Genomic DNA, 14,048 nt, shown 5'->3' on the forward strand with positions numbered 1-14,048 from the left:
GTCCTGCCTCGTCCCTGTGCCGAAGACTTTGCGCCCCAGCGGCCTCAATGACTACAGACCGGTGGCATTGACCTCCCACATCATGAAGACCCTGGAGAGACTTGTTCTGGAGCTGCTCCGGCCTATGGTCAGGCCACACTTAGATCCCCTCCAGTTCGCCTACCAGCACCGACTAGGAGTTGAGGATGCCATCCTCTACCTGCTGAGCCGTGTCTACGCCCACCTGGACAAGCCAGCGAGCACTGTGAGGGTCATGTTTTTTGACTTCTCCATTGCGTTCAACACCATCCGCCCTGCTCTGCTGGGGGAGAAGCTGACAGCGATGCAGGTGGATGCTTCCCTGGTGTTATGGATTCTTGATTACCTGACTGGCAGACCACAGTACATGTGCTTGCAACACTGTGTGTCCGACAGAGTGATCAGCAGCACTGGGGCTCCACGGGGGACTGTCTTGTCTCCCTTTTTATTCACCATTTACACCTCGGACTTCAACTACTGCACAGAGTCTTGTCATCTTCAGAAGTTTTCGGATGACTCTGCCATAGTTGGATGCATTGGCAAGGGAGATGAGGTTGAGTACAGGGCTACGGTAGGAAACTTTGTCACATGGGTGAGCAAAATTATCTGCAGCTTAATGTGAAAAAGACAAAGGAGGTGGTGGTAGACCTGAGGAGAGCTAAGGTACCGGTGATCCCTGTTTCCATCCAGGGGGTCAGTGTGGACATGGTGGAGGATTACAAATACCTGGGGATATGAATTGACAATAAACTGGACTGGTCAAAGAACACTGAGGCTGTCTACAAGAAGGGTCAGAGCCATCTCTATTTCCTGAGGAGACTGAGGTCCTTTAACATCTGCCGGACGATGCTGAGGATGTTCTACGAGTCAGTGCTATCATGTTTGCTGTTGTGTGCTGGGGCAGCAGGCTGAGGGTAGCAGACACCACCAGAATCAACAAACTCATTCGTAAGGCCAGTGATGTTGTGGGGATGGAACTGGACTCTCTCATGGTGGTGTCTGAAAAGAGGATGCTGTCTAAGTTGCATGCCATCTTGGTCAATGTCTCCCATCCACTACATAATGTACTGGGTGGGCACAGGAGTACATTCAGCCAGAGACTCATTCCTCCGAGATGCAGCACAGAGCGTCATAGGAAGTCATTCCTGACTGTGGCCATCAAACTTTACAACTCCTCCCTTGGAGGGTCAGACACCCTGAGCCGATAGGCTGGTCCTGGACTTATTTCATAATTTACTGGCATAATTTACATATTACTATTTAACTATTTATGGTTCTATTACTATTTATTATTTATTGTGCAACTGTAACGAAAACCAATTTCTCCCTGGGATCAATAAACTATGACTATGACTATTACCATGTCTAAGATTCTGTATTACTGTCCTTAAAATGATCTTCATGAAATGCAATGGTAGGGGCAAAACTGCTTTCAACAGTCATAGGTGACAATTGATGGTATGCAAAACTATGCAGGTACTCTATGTCTGGCACTGAAAATTTAATATTATTTTATTTTAATAATGGGACACTTATTGAAAGTAGTGATTGCTGGCAGTGTCCCGGCAGAGTGAACGCCGAAGTTGGACGTGGCTTCACATCCACCGTATTTCATTCATGTTGTTGTGTACATACAGTACATGCTCTGCCTTGCAGATGTGTGAATAAGCACTGAGAAGAGAAAGAGAAAGCAAAAATAGAAAGGAGAATTTTGCCTTGATGGCTGTGTGTAATAACAAACTAATCAAGGGATGTAAGAGTGGAATCTTGGGAAGAATCTGTTGGACACTGTTGTTCAATAGGAGACATACAATACCTGAGGAAAGTTTATTTAAAAAAACTATCTCCAAACCACTGCTTAAGAGCCTACAGCAAAATAGGAACAAAGCTTATGCTTACCAATTCTTCCCATTTAAGAAAATAAATTGAACAGGAAGAATATAAGAATACTGAAAATAGGAAGTAATTTTGTAAATAATACCAATATGTTGAACATATATATTTTCCAGCATCTAATCAGGAGCTGAGGTGCTGACTATGTCAGAAGTGACATATCATAATTTCAAAAGCTAATGATGTGAAATGTTGACATGCCAAGCTCAGTGCTGAGAAGTGCAAGTCGATGACACTACAGTGGTGGGGTTTAGAAGAATGTGGGGGGGGGGGTGGGGTGGAAATCTCATTGAAACCTATCAAATTTTAAAAGGCCAAGAAATAGCAGATGTGGAGAGGATATTTCTTATAGTAGGGGAGTCTAGGACCAGAGGGCACAGCCTCAGAATTGAAGGATATCCATTTAGAACAGAGATGAGGAAAAATTTCTTTAAGCAGAGGGTGGTGAATCTGTGGAATTCACTGCCACAGACAGCTGTGCAGGCCCAGTCATTAGGTAAATTTCAGGAAGAGGTTGCTAAGTTCTTAATTAATCAGGGCATCAAAGGTTATGGGTAGAAGGCACGAGAATGGGGTTGAGAGGGAAAATAAATCAACCATGGAATGGTGTAACAGACTCAATGGGCCAAATGGCCTAATTCTGCTCCTATGTGTTATGGTATTATGACTGTTAGGAAATTTGCACGTTCCATCCTTGGCTCATTATAATAATTACTGTAAATGATAGTGTCATTCTGGCAATTTATGTCCTTAAGCCATAGGGAACATGTGGAAAGAGGAGGAACTTAAAAGGATCTAATCGTCCCCTTCTACCAGCTGATACCAAGATACAAATATGAGCAACATAGCTCAGAATCCAGTACAGACAAAATGCTGGAGGAATTCAGCAGATCAGGCAGCATCTATAGTGAGAAACAAAGTTTTGAGCCAAACGTACAGTCAGCTGTTTATTTCCCTCCATAGATGCTGCCTGACCTGCTGAGGTTTTCCAGCGTTGTGTGTGCGCTGTTCTGGATTTCCAGCATCTGCAGTCTTTCTTGTGTCAGAACCCAATACAATGGGCCCTCAGGCTGCAAAACCCACATTGCACCAGCTATGCAGCAAATCCTAATGCACTGTAAACACAACTTCAATTGTAACAACTCAAGACTTGTTTACTATTAAGACTCTACACTATTAAATATCTCAGTAACTGCTATTCTCTATTTAATATTTTTTTAATTCAGTAAGGCCTTTGAGAAGGTTCCACACGGAAGGTTAGTTAGGAAGGTTCAATCGTTAAGCATTAATATCGAAGTAGTAAAATGGATTCAGCAGTGGCTGGATGGGAGACACCAGAGAGTAATGGTGGATAACTGTGTGTCAGATTGGAGGACGGTGTGTAGCGGTGTGCCCCAGGGATCTGTACTGGGTCCATTATGAATGATCTGGTGATCTGGATGATGGGGTGGTAAACTGGATTAGTAAGTATGCAGATGATACTAAGATAGGTGGCGTTGTGGATAATGAAGTAGGTTTTCAAAACTTGCAGAGAGATTTAGGCCAGTTGGAAGAGTGGGCTGAAAGATGGCAGATGGAGTACAATGCTGAAAAATGTGAGGTGCTACATTTTGGTAGGACTAATCAAAATAGGACATATATGGTAAATGGTAGGGCATTGAAGAATGCTGTAGAACAGAGGAATCTCGGAATAATGGTGCAAAGTTCCCTGAAGGTGGAATCTCATGTGGATAGGGTGGTGAAGAAGGCTTTTGGTATGCTGGCCTTTATTAATCGGAGCATTGAGTGTAGGAGTTGGGATGAAATATTGAAATTGTACAAGGCATTGGTGAGGCCAAGTTTGGAGTATTGTGTACAGTTCCGGTCACCGAATTATAGGAAGGATGTCAATAGGATTGAGAGAGTACAGAGGAGGTTTACTAAAATGTTGCCTGGGTTTCATCTCCTAAGTTACAGAGAAAGGTTCAACAAGTTAGGTCTTTATTCTTTGGAGCGTAGAAGGTTGAGAGGGGACTTGATAGAGGCATTTAAAATTATGAGGGAGATTGATAGAGTTGACGTGGATAGGCTTTTTCCATTGAGAGTGGGGGAGATTCAAACAAGAGGACATGAGTTGAGAGTTAAAGGGCAAAAGTTTAGGGGTAACATGAGGAGGAACTTCTTTACTCAGAGAGTGGTGGCTGTGTGGAACGAGCTTCCAGCAGAAGTGGTTGAGGTAGGTTCGATGTTGTCGTTTAAAGTTAAATTGGATAGATATTTGGACAGGAAGGGAATGGAGGGTTATGGACCAAGTGCAGGTCGGTGGGACTAGGTGAGAGTAGAAGTTCGGCACGGACTAGACGGGCTGAGATGGCCTGTTTCCGTGCTGTAATTGTTACATGGTTATATATGGTTAAAAAGTACTGACTGAAGGCAATAGGGGCAGAGTGGACCAGATATAGAGTGCAACTCAGATCATTCAATCAATAAGCTCTTGTTAAATCACAATTCCCTAATTGATTCAAATATGCATACTGCTATACACTTTAATTTCTCCATTAAATCACCAATACTAATTTTCTGCTTCAGTTTTTAAGAAAAATATTTTTGATATCATACCTTGAAATGCGGTTGTTGCAGTCTTGCTGTGGCCTGCCCATGAACCCTGCACTCTTGCCCGCTGTCTTTTGTCTGCCATGTTGTTTGTCTCACTTCTTCACTGTCATAGCAATCTAAACTATAAGAGCACAACCTCAGAAAAACAGCATTTTTTCGTTCAAAGTAAATTTATTGTCAAAGTACATATGTGCTCAGTGGCCACTGGGTGTATGTAAATGGTTTTCTGTTGCTATAGCCCATCCATTTCAAGGATTGACATGTTGTGCTTTCAGACATCCTCTTCAGCACAACGCTTGGTTATTTGAGTTACTGTTGCCTTCCTGTCAGCTCGAAGCAGTCTGGCCATTCTCCTTTGACCTTTCTCATCAATAAGGCATTTTTGAGCACAGAACTGCTTCTCACTGGATTTTTTTTTATTTTTCACACCATTCTCTGTAAATTCTAGAAACTGTTGTGTGTGAAGATCCCAGGAGATCAGTTTCTGAGATACTCAAACCACCCTGCCTGGCAGCAACAATCATTCCACGACCAAAGTCACTTAGATCACATTTCTTCCCTATTCCACTGTTTGATCTGAGTAACAACTGAACCTTTTCACTATGTCAGTATACCTTTAAGCATTGAGTTGCTGACACATGATGGCTGATTAGATATTTACATTAATGAGCAGTGTACAGGTGTACTTAATAAAGTGGGCACTGAGTGTATGTCACCACATCCTACCTTAAGATTCACTTTCTTGCAGGAATTTACAGGAAAATAAAGACTTACAATAGAATTTATGAAAAATTATAAATAACAAAGACTGACAAACAACTAATATGCAAAAGAAAATAAATCGTGCAAATAATAAGAAAAAGTGTAAATAAGTCCTTGAAAGTGAGTCAATTCAGCGTTGAGGTGAATGAAGTTATCCACGCTGGTTCAGGAGCAGATGGATGCTAAAAAATATAGCAATTCATCCCAAAAGGTACAATCTGAGTGAGGACCTCGATGAAATCACTGTCACTAAAGAGATAGTGATGAGCAAACCAAAGGGCCTAAAGTTAGATAAGTCCCCTGGTCCCGATGGGATGCATCCCAGGCTGCTGAGGGAATTGGCGAAGGTTATCGTAGACGCGTTGGTAATCATTTACCAAAACTCTCTAGACTCTGGGCAGTTCCTGGCGGATTGGAAGACAGCAAATGTCACGCCACTTTTTAAAAAAGGATGTAGGCAAAAGACGGGCAACTATAGGCCAGTTAGCTTAACATCTGAAGTCGGGAAAATGCTTGAAGCTGTCATTAAGGAAGAAATAGCGAAACATTTAGAAACGAATGGTTCCATTAGACAGACGCAGCATGGATTCAGAAAGGGCAGGTCCTGTGTGATAAACTTACTGGAGTTCTTTGAGGACATAATGAGTGTAGTGGATAGAGGGACGAGGTGGATGTCATTATACTTGGATTTCCAGAGGGCGTTCAATAAGGTGCCGCCCAAGAGACTTATAAATAATATATGGATGCATGGAGTTGGAGGAAGTGTATTGGGATGGATAGTGGATTGGTTAACCAATAGAAGGCAGAGAGTTGATATAAATGGGTGTTTCTCCGGTTGGCAGTCAGTGGTGAGTGGGGTGCCACAGGGGTCGGTGCTGGGCCTGCAGCTGCTTACCATTTACATTGATGATTTGGAAGAAGGGACTGAGTGTAGCGTAGCAAAATTTGCTGATGACATTACACTGAGTGGAAAAGTAAATTGTACAGAGGATGTGGAGAGTCTGCAGAAGGATATAGATAGGTTAAGTGAGTCGGCCAAGGTCTGGCAGATGGAATACAACACTGGGAAATGTGAGATCATGCGCTTTGGAAGGAATAATAGAAGAGCAGATTATTATTTAAATAGTGAAAGATTGCAGCATGCTGTTGTGCAGAGGGACTTGGGAGTGCTTGTGCATGAATCGCAAAAAGTTGGCTTGCAGGTGCAACAGGTTATTAAGAAGGCAAATGGAATGTTGGCCTTCATTGCTAGAGGGATTGAATTCAAGAGCAGGGAGGTCATGCTGCAACTATACAGGGTACTGGTAAGGCCGCACCTGGAGTACTGTGTGTGCAGCTCTGGTCTCCATACTTGAGAAAATATATACTGGCTTTGGAGGCAGTGCAGAGGAGGTTCACCAGATTGATTCCAGAGATGAAGGGGTTAACTTAGGAGAGATTGAGTCACCTGGAATTCTCTGGAATTCAGAAGAATGAGAGGGGATCTTATAGGAACATACAAAATTTTGAAAGGGATAGATAAGATAGAAGTAGGAAAGTTGTTTCCATTGGTAGGTGAGACTAGAACTAGGGAACATTGCCTCAAGATTCAGGGGAGAAGATTTAGGACAGAGATGAGAAGAAACTGTTTTTCCCAGTAAGTGGTGAATCTGTGGAATTCTATGCCCAGGGAAGCAGTTGAGGCTTCTTCACTAAATATATTTAAGATACAGTTAGATAGATTAGTAGGGAAATTAAGGTTATGGGGAAAAGGCAGGTAGATGGAGCTGAGTTTCCAGACAGATCAGCCATGATCTTATTGAATGGTGGGGCAGGCTCGATGGGCCAGATGGCCTACTCCTGCTCCTATGGGACCAAAGGCGAGGGTTAGGCCAATTTCACTCGCTTTCCTGTGATGTTCACTCCTCTCTCCGCGGCACTGAGGTTGTGAGTGTTTCCACCGTTACACATTTCGTAGCGGCTTGCCCTGCTATATTAACTTGAGACTGAGGTTTTGGGCCTACTCCGGCTCCTCCACGGATCTCTTACTATCCCTTCTTTCAGTTAGTCCTGACGGGGGGGGGCTCGGCCCGAGGTGTCGACTGTACCTCTTCCTAGAGATGCTGCCTGGCCTGCTGCGTTCACCAGCAATTTTTATGTGTGTTGCTTGAAATTCCAGCATCTGCAGATTTCCTCATGTTTGAGGAATAGTCAGCCATTTGACCTCTCAAAGCCTACATCACCTTTCAGTAAGACTCTCCCCAGAAACTTCATTTTTTAACAGGCACGGCCATATTTCTGACAATTGTGATGAGTAGCTTCCCCACCCTGCCTGCCTCCACTAGATGTTATGGAGATGGGGATATGCTCTTTTTTTAAGCGATGGGGGAGCCTCTCTCTGAACAGGGGATGTGCTCAGACAGGCACCCTGGGTGTGGAGGGAGAAGATATCTCATCAGAAACATGAGAAAATCTAGATGCTGGAAATCCAAGCAACACATTCCCATTTCCTTCTCTCACCTTGTCTCCTTATCTGCCAATCAACTCCTTCTGGTGCTCCTCCCACTTCCCTTTCTTCCATAGTCTTCTGTCCTATCAGATTCACCCTTCTCCAGCACTTTATCTCTTTCACCAATTGACTTCCCAGCTCTCCACTTTACCCCTTCCCCTCTCCTGGTTTCACCTATCACCTACTACCGTGTATATCTTCCTCCCCTCCCTCCACCTTCTTACTCTGACTTTTCATCATTTTTCTCCAGTCTTGATGATGGGTCTCGGCCTGAAACTTACTCTGGAACAACACCTTATATTCCGAGCAACACACATAAAAATTGCTGGTGAACGCAGCAGGCCAGGCAGCATCTATAGGAAGAGGTACAGTCGACGTTTTGGGCCGAGACCCTTCGTCAGGACTAACTGAAAGAAGAGGTAGTAAGAGATTTGAAAGTGGGAGGGGGAGGGGAGATCCGAAATGTCGGGGAAGACAGGAGGGGGAGGGATGGAGCTAAGAGCTGGAAAGTTGATTGGCAAAAGGGATATGAGGCTGGAAAAGGGAGAGGATCATGGAGGCCTAGGGAGAAAGAAAGGGGGAGGGGGGAAGCCCAGGGGAGCGGCAAGGAGTATAATGAGAGGGACAGAGGGAGAAAAAGAGAGAGAAAAAAAATATATAATAATAATAAATAAATAACGGATGGGTTACGAAGGGGAGGTGAGGCATTAATGGAAGTTAGAGAAGTCAATGTTCATGCCATCAGGTTGGAGGCTACCCAGATGGAATATAAGGTGTTGTTCCTCCAACCTGAGTGTGGCTTCATCTTGACAGTAGAGGAGGCCGTGGATAGACATATCAGAATGGGAATGGGATGTGGAATTAAAATGTGTGGCCACTGGAAGATCCTGCTTTCTCTGGCGGACAGAGCGTAGGTGTTCAGCAAAGCGGTCTCCCGGTCTGCGTCGGGTCTCACCAATATATAGAAGGCCACATCGGGAGCACCGGACGCAGTACATCACCCCAGCCGACTCACAGGTGATGTGTCGCCTCACCTGGAAGGACTGTCTGGGGCCTTGAATGGTGGTGAGGGAGGAAGTGTAAGGGCATGTGTAGCACTTGTTCCGCTTACAAGGATAAGTGCCAGGAGGGAGATCGGTGGGAAGGGATGGGCGGGGGGACGAACGGACAAGGGAATCGCATAGGGAGCGATCCCTGCGGAAAGCGGGGGGGGGGGAGGGAAAGATGTGCTTAGTGGTGGGATCCCGTTGGAGGTGGCAGAAGTTACAGAGGATTATATGTTGGACCCGGAGGCTGGTGGGGGTGGAAGGTGAGGACAAGGGGAACCCTATTCCTAGTGGAGTGGCGGGAGGATGGGGTGAGAGCAGATGTGCGTGAAATGGGAGAGGTACATGAAATGGGAGAGATTTGTTTGAGGGCAGAGTTGATGGTGGAGGAAGGGAAGCCCCTTTCTTTAAAAAAGGAGGACATCTCCTTCGTCCTAGACTGAAAAGCCTCATCCTGAGAGCAGATGCAGCAGAGACAGAGGAATTGCGAGAAGGGGATGGCATTTTTGCAAGAGACAGGGTGAGAAGAGGAATAGTCCAGATAGCTATGAGAGTCAGCCGCTTATAGTAGACATCAGTAGATAAGCTGTTTCCAGAGATAGAGACAGGAAGACCCAGAAAGGGGAGGGAGGTGTCAGAAATGGACCAGATAAACTTGAGGGCAGGGTGAAAGTTGGAGGCAAAGTTAATAAAGTCAATGAGCTCAGCATGCAGGAAGCAGCGCCAATGCAGTCGTTGATGTAGCGAAGGAAAAGTGGGGGACAGTTACCAGTATAGGCCTGGAACATGGCTTGTTCCACAATGCCAACAAAAAGGCAGGCATAGCTGGGACCCATACGGGTGCCCATGGCTACACCTTTAGGAGCCAAAGCAGAAATTATTAAGAGTAAGGACTAATTCCACTAGACGGAGAAGAGTAGTGGTAGAGGGGAACTAGTTAGGTCTGGAATCCAAAAAGAAGCATAGAGCTTTGAGACCTTCCTGGTGGGGGATGGAAGTATATAGGGACTGGACATCCATGGTGAAAATAAAGCGGTGGGGGGCAGGGAACTTAAAATCATCGAAAAATTTCAGAGTGTGAGAAGTGTCATGAACATAGGTAGGAAGGGATTGAACAAGGGGGGATAAAACAGTGTCGAGGTATGCAGACATGAGTTCGGTGGGGCAGGAACAAGCTGAGACAATGGGTCTACCTGGACAGGCAGGTTTGCAGAGCTTGGGTAAGAGGTAGAAACAGGAAGTGCGGGGTGTGGGAACTATAAGGTTGGTAGCAGTGGATGGGAGATCCCCTGAGCAGATAAAGTTGGTGATGGTGTGGGAGACAATGGCCTGGTGCTCCTTAGTAGGGTCATGATCAAGGGGTAAATAAGAGGAGTTATCCGCAAGTTAATGCTGTGCCTCGGCAAGGTAGAGGTCAGTACACCAGACTACAACCTTATATTCCGTCTGGGTAGCCTTCAACCTGATGGCATTAACATTGACTTCTCTAACTTCCGTTAATGCCCCACCTCCCCCTCGTACCCCATCCGTTATTTATTATTATATACATTTTTTCTCTCTCTCTGTCCCTCCTTGCCCATCCTCTGGGCTTCCCCCTCCCCCTTTCTTCCTGTGCCTCCCGTCCCATGATCCTCTCGTATCCCCTTTGCCAATCAACTTTCCAGCTCTTAGCTTCATCCCTCCCCCTCCTGTCCTCTCCTATCATTTCAGATCACCCCCTCCCGCTCCCACTTTCAAATCTCTTACTAGCTCTTCTTTCAGTTAGTCCTGACGAAGGGTCTCGGCCCGAAACGTCGACTGTACCTCTTCCTATAGATACTGCCTGGCCTGCTGCGTTCACCAGCATTTTTTATGTGTGTTGCTTTTCCATAGATGCTGCCTGACCTGCTGATTGTTTTCCCAGCATTTAGTGTGCGCGGAGAAAATATTCTATTTGGACAGTGTGTGTGTGTGTGTTGTTCTTTTTGTTGCTTTGAGAAGCTTCACATACGTTGCTACAAAATTTGCAGTGTATTAGTTGAAAGTACAGGGGTATTCTTGGTTGTTATAGGAGAAAGGTCTCGTTGTTTACTTGGAAGATGATAAGGCACAAGGAGGAAGTTAAATGCCCCCCTTGCGCCGCTTCACCAATCAATAAGATCGTAGGAGATCTCTTACCACAGTCTGCATTAACTCCATTTCTCCCTGATATCACTTCCACTCCGCCCGCTTCCCGACACAGATCTCACCAACCTCACAGTCGGACTTCCGTTGTGTCACAGTTCCGAATCCGGTCGGATCCAGTACAGAGGAGACCCGGTAAAATCGTTCCCACCCGACCCCCGCTCTGAACAAATCGAGCTCGCAAAAGGACGGCGCACCGTGCGTCTGTTTTAACCGAGGATCAGCCAAGAATGGGAATTGTCGGCATGATGTACGTGTAGCGGATAAGCGGGAAACAGCACGGTCTGAAATGAATACGAAAATAGGAGAAAACAACAGGTGGAATAAGCATAAAAGAGGGAGGAGAGAGAAGAAAGAGTAGAGCGAAAGTGTGAAAAGTTTCGGTTTAGGTGCAGTGAGGGAAGGTGGTCAGTTTCCAAACGATGCGGTTCAGGGAAGTAAAGAAGAATCTTCGAACTTTTGCAAAATTAAAAGCGAAACCGTTTTGTTATTCTGCAACTTAATAATTCATTCAGCGTCTCCACGTAACACAATCCAAACTACGTCTGTCCTGGATGTACCTATACATTTATTGTTCAGTCCGACGACGAGCAACATCGCGAGTACGTTTATGCTGAGAGCAACAAATGCTGGAAGTACAGACCAGCTGTTATAAAGGGACAAAAAAGAAAACTAGGGAAAGAATAAATATACTAGAAAGACTTATGTGACAGCGACTATCTATCTGTGGAAGAGTCTGTAGTTCCATATTGGGTTTGTTGCTTAACTCAAAGCCATAAAACAGGAATAGAAGTAAGCCATTTTTAAATCCCAAGGGACTGATTAAACGGTGAAGGTGGGAAAGAAAGGTAGGCCAGGACAGAGGGCATGATGTTAGGGTAGCTGGGGGAATGCGTGTGTAGTGGATGGATCTATTTCTTTTAGCACAGTGACTCCCCTTAGTACTAATTATTGACTGAAAACTTATCCATGCGCATTGATGTATTGCTCTCTGCAAAGTGAATTTACAAGTTAACTTCATCTCCAAGTGTATGCCTTTCTTTATTTGAAGTGTAGTTGTACAGACACAACAAACTGGTGACGAATACGAACCTGAATGTCCGCAGATATCACCAACTGCACCGATAGTTACGAGACAGCAGAATTCGTTGGAAGGGAGAGAGACAGCGAGAGGGAAGAGTGAACTAATACAGAGAAGGTAGTCACAGATGCTAGAAAAGGGCACATTAGTGTCAGTGCACAGTACACAGTGAGACATGCACAGCAAGCAAAGCTAAAGTGAAAATGATGTGACGAAGGCCTTAGTTGGGAAAGTCGACAAACTTGATAGTACTAATGACCGGGAATCATATAATGAGAGAGTTGAACTGTATTGTAATGCTAACAACATGGATGAGAAAAAGAAAGTCTCCACACTTCTTAGCTTAATTGGGTGCTAAAACGTACAGTCGCTTATGCAAACAACAGCAATACTGCAGATATTGGAAATTCAAGCAACACACATCAAAGTTGCTGGTGAACGGACATCTGCCCTCACTCCATCCTCCCGCCACCCCACTAGGAATAGGGTTCCCCTGGTCCTCACCTACCACCCCACCAGCCTCCGGGTCCAACATGTTATTCTCCGTAACTTCCGCCACCTCCAACGGGATCCCACCACTAAGCACATCTTTCCCTCCCCCCCCCTTGCTTTCCGCAGGGATCGCTTCCGACTCGACTCCCTTGTCCATTTGTCCCCCCCATCCCTCCCCACTGATCTCCCTCCTGGCACTTATCCGTGTAAGCGGAACAAGTGCTACACATGCCCTTACACTTCCTCCCTTACCACTATTCAGGGCCCCAGACAGTCCTTCCAGGTGAGGCAACACTTCACCTGTGAGGCGGCTGGGGTGATATACTGCGTCCGGTGCTCCCGATGTGGCCTTCTATGTACTGGTGAGACCCGACGCAGACTGGGAGACCACTTTGCTGAACACCTACGCTCTGTCCGCCAGAGAAAGCAGGATCCCCCAGTGGCCACACATTTTAATTCCACATCCCATTCCCACTCTGACATGTCTATCCATGGCCTCCTCTACTGTAAAGATGAAGCCACACTCAGGTTGGAGGAACAACACCTTATATTCCGTCTGGGTAGCCTCCAACCTGATGGCATGAACATTGACTTCTCTAACTTCCACTAATGCCCCACCTCCCCCTCGTACCCCATCCGTTATTTATTTTTATACACACATTCTTTCTCTCACTCTTCTTTTTCTCCCTCTGTCCCTCTGACTGTCCCTTGCCCATCCGCTGGTTCCCCCCCCCCCACTTGTCTTTCTCCCGGACCTCCTGTCCTATGATCCTCTCATATCCCCTTTGCCAATCACCTGTCCAGTTCTTGGCTCCATCCCTCCCCCTCCTGTCTTCTCCTATCATTTTGGATCTCCCCCTCCCCCTTTCAAATCTCGGACTAACTCTTCCTTCAGTTAGTCCTGACAAAGGGTCTCGGCCTGAAACGTCGACTGTACCTCTTCCTAGAGATGCTACCTGGCCTGCTGCGTTCACCAGCAACTTTGATGTGTGTTAGTCACTTATGCAACTTAGTAACTTCTGAGAAGCTCAACAAAACTGTTGAAATTTTACAAAATCACTTGAGCACAAAAACTCTGGTAATGTCTGAGAGATTTAGGTTTCACAAAAGAAACCGTCGTCATCATTGTGGCTATCCCTCGAGGTCGAGGATGTTGGTCTTCGTTCTGTTGATCTACGTATGGGCTTTCAAGTGGCTTATGAGTCCAATCTTGGCTTTGAAAGTTCTTCCGCATTCAGGACAGGTAGTTCCAGATGGCAGATCAGGCTTTGGTTGTTGCTGCCTCTCTTTCCATTTTCTTCTCTTTTCTTCTAATTCTGCACATCTGTTGGCTTCGAAAGTTGCTGTTCCTTCTCGGATGATGGTTTGCCAGAGTTTCCTGTCCTTGGCATTGGTTTCCCAATTGTTGATGTCGATGTTACATTTCTTCATGTTGGCTTTTAAGACATCTTTGAATCTCTTCTGTTGTCCACCTCTTTTACGTTTGCCTTCTTTAAGCTAGGAGTAGAAG

The 14,048-nt window shown here is 45.5% G+C and overlaps 1 protein-coding gene across 5 annotated transcripts in view; it reads right to left on the bottom strand.

The window, feature by feature from the left end:
- The window catches only part of alkbh3 (alkB homolog 3, alpha-ketoglutarate dependent dioxygenase), a 128,130-nt gene extending 117,078 nt beyond the window's left edge, over window positions 1-11,052 (bottom strand). For all 5 annotated transcript variants that reach the window (XM_063061786.1, XM_063061785.1, XM_063061783.1 and 2 more), the window contains exons 1-2: window positions 10,960-11,052; window positions 4,510-4,627 (exon numbers count right to left, since the gene is read on the bottom strand). In XM_063061786.1, the coding sequence (XP_062917856.1) occupies window positions 4,510-4,588 (79 nt within the window). In that variant the 5' untranslated portion in view covers window positions 4,589-4,627; window positions 10,960-11,052. The remainder of the gene's footprint in view (window positions 1-4,509; window positions 4,628-10,959) is intronic.
- Window positions 11,053-14,048: the final 2,996 nt, after the last annotated feature.

Source organism: Mobula hypostoma, chromosome 11 (genome assembly GCF_963921235.1).
Source record: "Mobula hypostoma chromosome 11, sMobHyp1.1, whole genome shotgun sequence".
NCBI lineage: Eukaryota > Metazoa > Chordata > Chondrichthyes > Myliobatiformes > Myliobatidae > Mobula > Mobula hypostoma.